Consider the following 9,882-nt stretch of genomic DNA (forward strand, 5'->3'; position numbering starts at 1 on the left):
TTACAGTGACTAAAATATCAAACTAGGGAATGTAGGGAATACAAAATGTATAGGTTTCTGGGTGATGCAAACAATTTTCGCTCAGCTACAAACCTAAAGGTTAGGTGTTTGAATCCATCAAGTTGCACCACAGAAGAAGGGTCTGCTTTCCTAACAATTACAGTAAAAAAAAAAAAAAAAAAAACCCAATGGAATAGTTCTACTCTGTAACATATAGAATTTCACACTCACAGGTAGGTCCCCAGAGAGAAAACTACTACATGCCTCCATGCAGGGCCACACAAGGGGTTCGACTCAGAGACAAAGCAACTACAAGCTGAAATTGTAGTAGTGGGCATGTATAGGCCAAATAAGGCCGAGTCTCAGGGTTCATGTGTGCTGAAGTCTTATCGGTCAATTAAAAAGATTTCTAGTGCATTAGTGCAGGAAAAAGGAGAAATTTTATCACAGGGCATGGTCAAGAAGGGTAACTGTGGCTGTTAAGAGACTGGGTTACCAGATAGTAATCAGTTTTTATCACAGGATACCCATAGGGCATGGCACAGAGTGCTAGTTAGAAACAAATATTGAGAGACCATGTGATGAAATACGAATGGCCGTGTCGGAAAGCAGATGAAAGGACAACTAGAAGGAATTAATGAATACTGAGGCAGCAAACTGTGTAAGCTACAAATTGGCCTTATCACAGGGAGGCAACAGGAATAAGAAGACGGTACCAAGAGAATGGGTGAGGAAGATACTAGGTCTCTCATCTAGTTCCAGGCTCTGGACCTCTTTTTTCCTGTCTTTCAATCTCTTAAATTCTTGCATTGTGAGTTATTTATTTCCCTTTCTTGTCATCTCTAAGTCTCTTATCTTTAACATTTCTCTCCCTTTTCTGCATTTCTTTCTCTCTTGCACCCCTCTGTCTTCTCACTAATTTGTCTTCACAACGGTTCCTTACATGGTACATAACATATAAAACTAGTGATTTAGTACTTTTCTTTTTAGTAGATGTAATTCCTACTCTTTTTTCTAAATTTAATTATTATGTAGCAAAACTTATATTGTCCTAAAAAATTATGCTGCTTTTCTATATATTTCTCTCTGTTTTTTGTTTTCCAAATATTTAGAAAGTAGTTTCCTAAACTTAAGATACCTTATAAAATAGTAACATGTCTTACGGATTTATTCTTGGAAAAAGTCTTTTAGGAAATTCCACCTTTTAGATAGAGTAAGTAAGGCTGGTAGAATTGAGAAAATAAGATTGTATTCCTTCCAACATGAAGATAAGCTACCTTTGGCCCATGCAGTAGATAATAAAATTAAAATTAATTGCCAGCATATATGGAGATGCACCATCACTTCATAATTCATATACTTCTGTCAAAATCAGTATATATATATATATATATATATATACATATACAATGTGAATATATATGAATTTAACTTATTGGTGATTATGCTTTATTAAGAAGAATGTCTTGTGTACATTAGACATGTTATCAGGAGGGACCAGACCCTGGAGAAGGACACCATGCTTGGTAAAGTGGAGGGTCCTTGAAAAATCAGAAGAGGTGGATTAACAGTGACTGCAACGATGGGCAGAAACATAGCAACAATTGTGAGAATGGTTCAGGACCCGGCAGTGTTTTGTTTTGTTGCACATACGGTCATTATAAGTCACAACTGAATCCCTGCTACCTAGCAACAGTAGGGAAAGGTCAAAAGCATGACTTAAATATACAGAAATATGATTAACATATAAAATGATCATGAGGAGAAAATCTTTCACTTCTCCTCAACATGCAGGGAATAATATGGAGAAGGAAGGAAAGCGCCAAAAGATGAAGCCCATCAAACAAATATTACTCTTTTGGATAGAGAATTCAGGAATGGAAAGGATCCATAAGAAGGTAGCACCTAAAAAAAATAAAGAAGTTAGCATCTTTGTCTCTCACCACAGGACCAACAAAAACTCAAGAACATGTACACTAAGGTTGAGTGTGCCAACAGTTCAATATCTGTCCCATCATTGCAATCAACTTATAAATTGAGCGTCACTAGAAACAGCCAGCTGGTAAAAAGTGAATTTTCTAATAAAAGAATATTGATCACAGGTAAGTGAATGTTATATATCAAAAGAGGGATGTTGATGGCTACCACTTCCTTCCCACGACTTTCACGGCCTCTTTGATGTCCTTATTCCTCAATGTGTAAATTATAGGGTTTAGCATGGGAGTTACAACACTGTACAATACTGAGATCAGCCTGTCTTTCTCTAATGAGTAAGATGAGATGGGCCGAGCATAGGTGAAGATGGCACTGCCATAGTAGAGAAGGACAATGACCAGATGGGAGGCACATGTAGAAAAGGCTTTTTTCCTCCCTTCTGATGATTGAATTTTCAAGATGGTAGAGATTATGTAAAGGTAGGAAAAGATGATACACAAGAAAGGAGTCCAACCAATGAAGACTCCAGTGGAAAGCAATGCCAGTTCATTGACAGATGTGTCCCCACAAGACAAAAGCAGCAAAGGCGGGATGTCACAGAAGAAATAATTAATCTGGTTGTTGTCACAGAAGGGCAGGTGGAATGTCAGTACTGTGTGCACCACTGAGTTGAGAAAACCACCAGTCCAGCATGAGGCTGCTAACTGGCTATATAGTACTTTGTTCATAATAACTGAATACCTTAAAGGTTTGCAGATTGCAATGTAACGATCATATGCCATTGCTGCCAGGAGGAGACACTCTGATCCTACAAAGAAAATGAATGCAAAAATTTGAACCACACATCCCCCATAGGAGATGCTTTTCTTCTGAGATAGGAGATGCACCATCATCTGGGGGACATTGGTGGTGGTGTAGCAGATGTCTAGAAAGGCCAAGTTCCGTAGAAAGTAATACATGGGAATGTGTAGGTGTGGATCAGCCCTAGTCACCAACATAATGAATATATTCCCTCCCAAAGTGCAGATATAAGTCAGAAAGAAGATGGTGAATAGTAAAAACTGTAATTCATTTAGGTTGCAGAATCCCAAGATGATGAATTCAGATAGAGCTGTTTGATTCTTTCCTTCCATGATGTTGCCTGGTTTCCTTTTGGGAACTGGGCAAAGGGAGGCACAGATTACAGTAATCATGTGCTGCAGTAGCAATGGTCTGAAAAACAAAAAAACAAAAATGTTAAAAACAAAAATCATCAGCATCTACATCAGATTCATACCCAGAGGAGCAGCACCCCTGCACAAACCACAGCTCCTACTTATCACCCATGTAGATGTAAATATAGCCAATGTTTCACCTCTCTTTCTCTTTCTCTCTCCCTTTTCCTATCCTGGCCTCTTTTCTGTGTAGCTATGTGAAATGGCTTTATAGAGGATAACATTGAGCTTTGCATAGAAGCATATTCGCTACGTATTTCCCTGAGTTTTTGTTCTTGCCCTCACTCTGACATTTCCAGGTTTTCCTGAATACTTCTCTGTTCAATCATGATAACTACAAGAATAGCATATCCCTGGTTCCCAGGCCAACCACTCTTAGTCACTTTACTTCAATAACAACTCATCAATATGGTCATTAGAATACTTAGTAACTTTCTTACTAAATCTTTGATAGCAAAGAGAATTGGGTCAAAAAGAATTTCACGAACTCAACGTGATCTACTATCTCAACTATCCTGAAAATTACGGAAACTCTGGTGTTATAGTGGTTAAAGAGCCACAGCTGCTAACAAAAAGGTTGGCAGTTTAAATCCACCAGGTGCTCCTTGGAAACCCTATGGGGCAGTTCTAGTCTGTCCTATGGGGTCGCTATGAGTTGGAATCAACTTCAACGGCAACAGGTTTGGAGCTTACATGTAAATCCCCAGTTCATTCTTTAGAGACGACTTTTCCAATTTCTAAATCGTTGGAAAAACAAAAGTTACCGTAGAGTCATCCTCTCACCCCCGGTTATAAATTACTTTAAAGTTGTTTTGAGAGATATGGTAGGCTCATATTTAAATGGATAAAAATGTATGGGGGCACTGTGTGACCTCTTATAACTTCACAAGGGAGAAGGAGAATCAAGATTAATGCCCAAGGCTGATTCCTATGAGGTGGAGTTCAGACATGCCTCCTATCTCCACCATCTTAACTAATTCTGACACCAACCGTCCCTTCCATGGCACTCTCTACTTCTCTGCTGGGTTCGGTAATTCATCGCAATGAATTACAGACCATACTCATGATTCTGGGCTTATTTGGGAAGTATCAAGTTACGGTTCATGCTCAGAAACACTCAAGGATACAGTTCTTCCATCAGGACAGCCTTTTCCCAGCCCTGTTTGCAAGCATGCCTCTCCCTGGCCCTAGACCTCTGCCCAAAAGCACTCAGCTTTCTTTCTCCACAGGCCAGAGAGCCCACTGCGCCATCTCCTGCTGCCGATTCTCTGCTGCTACTTTTCACTGCGTTTAGTGATAACAATTCTCTTTCTCTGTCTCCTGGTTCCAGGAGCTTCTCAGCTCAGGCATCCCAAGTCCAAAGGACGCTCTGTGACTTCTTCCTTGGTGGTGCTGGGTTCCTCCTCTCTTTCCTGCCTCTGGGGTGGTTCATTTCAAGCCTATTCGGATGGCAAAACCGACCAATCCCTTTGGGGGGCCACAATTTACATATCTACACAGTCCTGCCCAATTACTTGGGTGGGATTTATAAGACCAAGGCTAGAAAGACCACGTAAAAGCGATCCATCATCACACCGCAGATATTTCCCAACTCTATTGTCTTTGATTTTTTTTTTCTGATTAAAATTAATAGTGTTCATTTCAGAATGTTTGAAAAATATAAAATGAAAATGAGAACATTAAAAATCTTTAATATCTACACTAGAGAAAATGTTTACCTATGTTTTAGTGTATGTCTTTCTAATCAATTTTCTGTGCATATATATTCATATTGTGATCAAGTCCGATGGTGATTAAACACTCCTGAAACATAATCTTTGAGTTATATGCAATTCTTCATATGAACACAGCAAATCTTTCATATACCAGTAAAACCAGTTACCGTTGAGTTGATTGCAACTCATGGTAACCCATGTGTTTCAGAGTAGAGCTGTACTCCATATGGTTTTCAATGGCTGTTATTTTTTTGGAGGTAGATTGCCAAGTTTTCTTCTGAGGTCCCTCTGGCTGGGCTTGAACCTCCAAATTTCAGTTAGTAGCTGAGTGCTTAATTATCTGTGCCACTTTATCCCACCCTTATGGATCGATGTTTATGATGCCTTATTTATTAATTTTTGCTGCTATAAATATCAGTCAAAAGCATACTGAATTAGATTTCCTGAAATTTGGGTCAGGCGAGCTGTATTTTAATAAAATTTCTGAGAGACTCATACCAATAAAATTAGAGACCTACTGGTGTAGGCCATCAGTCTTTAAAACCCAAGAGCCATTTGGCTGATGGCTGGATTCAGTGTTTGTGTGGCCAAATCATTGTAAATGCTGCAAAAAAAGGCATGATAATCTTTGAGGACTTTCCAGGGAGCATCTCATTACTCTTTACATCAAAATCTTCTGAGATCAGTAATAATATTATATTCATTTTTCAGAGGAAAACACTGAGTCTCAGCTATAAAACATCTGGCAGAGTTTGACAGCCAGCAGGTAAAAAAGACAGCTTTATCCTCTCCGTGGGTAATATATTTTCTGTTGAGGGACTAAAAGTTTAATTTCTCTTAACTGATAACAATATACCGGTCCTAAATGATTTAGGCTCCAAAGACCAGATCCTTACGTGAAAATCAGCATTATGCGAATTAGGAGGATGACCACATCAGATCACAAAATGGAGGATGATGTATCATAACATAACTGCCAAATTAAGTCATTACATAACTGCCACATTACGTCATTACATAAGTGTCAAATTACATCATTACATAACTGCCAAACCACTGGGAATCATGGCCCAGCCAAGTTGACACATAACCTAAACCATCACAGCCAGCAGTACTTTTGATTTACACCTTGGCATTGTTACTGCCACACATACATCATTATAATGCACAATAGTCAGATAGTAGATTTTTTACTATTGTTGTAAATGCAAAATGTCGGATAATGAGAAAGTTGGTAAGTGAAGATTAGGTGTAGAATGCTCTTAAAAAAATACTTCTCTGATTTTTAATATAATTTTGGTTCATAAAATTGGATTATTTTTATTAGTTACAAACTTTTATGGCTTGTGTTCCTGTCTGTTAATGGCAAAGTGCTGTCCTTAAAATACTTTGAGAATGATTATTACTAAAAAATAGGTCTTGTACTTGAACGTGTTTGTTGGGACAATTGATTTCCAGTAGAGTTACTTATCTCCTGGCCCCGCTGTAGATAATATTATAATATTCTAGAGTTTTGTTCAAGTCAGGAAATAAAAATGCTTGATAAAATTAGAATGATTGTAGTGAAAATTCCTTGGTTTAAAATGCTGAAGTGCTAATTCAAGGAAAAAAAAAATTAGTTTTGTTACCTGGTGTTTGAGACATTATAAAAGCTAAAGAGGTAAATGAAACATGATTGAACAAATGAATGTGGGTAAGTTGTTCTGTACGCAGGTAAATAATATTCTTCATTGCATGCCCTCAGCTGCACACAAATATGCATTGGAATTCCAAATTTCGAAGAAGGTTTATTTATATCTTAATTGCTATCTTCTTTCCTTGTGAACTAGTGTGGATGCTTTCAGTGGAGAGAAGGGACATGTCAGAGAAAGATTTAAATTCTCTTAATAGGGTACTTACTAGAACCAAATGACTTCTCTGTTACAACTTTTATTCCACCAACAGAAGAATCCCCAAATCCTGTCCTTTAAACCATCTTTTTTCCCACTCCTAATTTTTTTACTTTTTTTAATGTTTCACTTCGCCTTCACTTTTTAAAAAATCTTTCCTTCTACTTTTGAAGAGGAATTAGTCCAACCCACTAACCTAACCCTTTCTACTCATTTTATCCAACAAAAATATTTTGAGAATTTCAATCAAAATCTTTCCTGAGAAAATATGAGTTCATCCAAAATGAATAGGAGTTAACTAAGCAAAAATGAGTTGGGTGCAGAAAGCTTTCTAGACAAAAAGGAGAGCTTGTGCAAATGTCCTGAGGTCAGAGGTAACATGAGACCTAAAAGGATGCCCAGGATCCTGGAATGCAAGGAGAAATGAGAGGAGGATTTTCTGGTTGGGCTGGAATCACTGAGGACCTAATAGTAATGGGAAGATATTGCAGGGATGTGAGATGTTCATGTTTGTATTCTAAAAAAAGTCTCTCTGGCAAATGTATGGACAATGAATTGGAAGAGAGCAAGATAAAACAAGCCCACTGTTCACTGTTTCGTTTGTTCACACCAGAAAAATGGTCTGGTAGTTTAGACTAGGGTCATGAGAGTTGGGTTGGAAAGAAAGGAAGGCATCCGAGAGAGATTAGGAGATACAACCTATACAATTTGGGTATGAAGTGACGGAAAGGGACATATTAAGATTAATAATTATCATTGTGGAGACAGGGTATCCAATTTTCTTGCCAGACTGTTCCTCATAAGGAAAGTTATCATATAAGTTATAGAATTCAGCTGACTCTTACAAGATCATACAATTAGCAAGTGTTGAAACTAAGAGCAAAAAAAATCCTCTTGTCTCCAAATCTACGACAATTATCTGTCAAACCAAACCCATTGCTGTCGAGTTGATTCCTACTCATAGAGACCCTATAGGACAGGGTAAAACTGCCCCATAGAGCTTCCAGGAAGCACCTAGTGGATTCAAACTGCCTACTGTTTGATTAGCAGCCGCAGCACTTAACCACTATGCCACCAGAGTTTCCCAATATCTGTCAGGTATACTCAAACTATTCTACGTGATTGATGGCTGCCTCTCATAGGCATAGCATTGTGCCAAACACAGACGAGACTACGAGTCATAATTCTCCGTGTGAAACACAGATCATTTCACACATAAATACAGAAAAACTATTCTTTCCTCTCCCTTACCCAACACCAGGAAACCTGATATAATAGAAGGAAAAAAAAAAAAGAAAATATTTTCAGGGACTTACATTATAGTAAGGTCTCCAGAATTGCTGTGACAGTCCCAGAAGGAAAGGCTCCCAGAAAATTAGGGGGAAGTTTGCCAAAAACCATTGTCATTGAGTCGATTCTAACTCATGGTGACTCCACGTGTTACAGAGTAAAACTAAGCTGTACAGGTTGTTTTGGATGTGATCTTTATGGAAGACTGCGAGGCCTTTATTCCACAACACCACTGGGTAGATTCAAACTGCCAACTTTAGGTCAGTAGCGGGATGAAAATCATTTTCATCATCCAGGGATCAGATCTAAAGGCCCCACTGACTCTTAATTAAAGCTGTTCTAAGGAAAACGGCCCTGGAAAATACAGAAAGTCTAAATTGCAATGATCCTCAAAAACGTATAATCCAATTCCTTACTTAAAACTGAAATTGCATAGCAAACATGTAAAATGAACATAAAAGGGTGCAGTAGCTACCATGCAAAGATATTAGATCCACATGAAAGACTAATTCTTGCAAGAAAGTCACACAAAATTGTTTCTGACACTATGTTCTGCAATCCAGTAGCATTTTAGTCTCTCTTTTTTAAAAACATATATAGAAAGAAATACTTTCTTTTATTTAATAAAGAATCAGCAAACTATCTGTATGAGATGAAATTGGCAACAACTTGAGAGGTTAGATAGAAAATTTAGGGGGCAGTCAGTTTACATTAAGGGGGAGAACAACTCAGAAAAACAGGGCGAGAATGGCTGCACAACCTGAGGAATGTAATCGATGTCACTGAATTGTACATGTAGAAATTGTTGAATTGGTGTATGCTCCGCTATATATTTTTAACAACAACAACAACAAAAAAAATTTTTTAAATAGAAAAAAAAGAATTAGCAAAACAGCTGATGACTGTTTTGAATATCAAAATTGCCTGCAGTGAAGGAAAATCCCTGGTTCACACATACTCAGCCTACCCCTGCCACCCAGAATGTGGAACAGACAGCTTCATTAACCCTTCCCCAGGAACCAAACAGGTCATTACAGTCCCCTCTCCCACTTACTTAGTTTCTCATCCAAAGAGCAAGACATAGAAAGTACATCTCCAAGAGCGATGGAACTACAGCAATTAAAAAATACTTACCTGTGATAGAAAATATAGCAAAAGAGCAGAAGTTACCATTCAGACACCTAAGCCTTGCTGTGGGTTTGCTTTTACGAACACAAGAAAGCAGCAGGTCCCTGGAGAATCTGTGTCTGCATCTCCCTGAGTGAGGGGCCTTCCAGCTAAGTGCCAAGGGTCTCCTCAAACCCTGAAGGCCAGTGCATGGGATTGAAGTAGGCAGTGACAATGCCTTCTGGATGCAGAAATTCCCATCTCGTGGGACTCTTCCCAGGGCCCTGAAGACACCCCACTGGGACCACTGAGCACAAGTCCTGACTTGCTACTTCTGAGTCCTGCCTCAGTCCCTGAGTATCGATTGTCCTCCAGTGGCTCATTTGCCATCACAGCTCTGCTTCAGGGAGTCTTGCATGGAATCTAAACTGCCCCAGATGAACCCTTCCTTCCTAGCCCAAATTGACCAATGAAAAGCATCCAGCAGTCCTCTAATTTCTTGCAGCTCTGCCATGTCAGGAAACCTTGTGGAATAGTGGTTAAGAGCTCCGGCTGCTAACCAAAAGGCCCGCAGTTCAAATCCACCAGGCATTCCTTGGAAACCCTAAGGGTCAGTTCTACTCTGTCCTATACGGTCGTTATGAGTCAGAATCGACTTGACGGCAAAGGGTTTGTTTTTTTGGTTTTTCTGCCTTGTCAGGGAATATCGGTCATTAGGCTCTAAAACTCCAG

The 9,882-nt window shown here is 38.9% G+C and overlaps 1 protein-coding gene across 1 annotated transcript; it reads right to left on the reverse strand.

Moving 5' to 3' along the window:
• Positions 1-2,141: 2,141 nt before the first annotated feature.
• LOC126077017 (olfactory receptor 5V1) lies at positions 2,142-3,068 on the reverse strand. The gene has a single exon (XM_049885930.1). The coding sequence runs from the start codon at positions 3,066-3,068 to the stop codon at positions 2,142-2,144; it is 927 nt and encodes a 308-aa protein (XP_049741887.1).
• Positions 3,069-9,882: the final 6,814 nt, after the last annotated feature.

This window comes from Elephas maximus, chromosome 1, assembly GCF_024166365.1.
Source record: "Elephas maximus indicus isolate mEleMax1 chromosome 1, mEleMax1 primary haplotype, whole genome shotgun sequence".
Taxonomy (NCBI): Eukaryota; Metazoa; Chordata; class Mammalia; order Proboscidea; family Elephantidae; genus Elephas; species Elephas maximus.

What these genes read in the sequence shown, in the direction of transcription:
- LOC126077017 (XM_049885930.1), bottom strand. Translation starts at nt 3,068, where the DNA reads ATGGAAGGAAAGAATCAAACAGCTCTATCTGAATTCATCATCTTGGGA.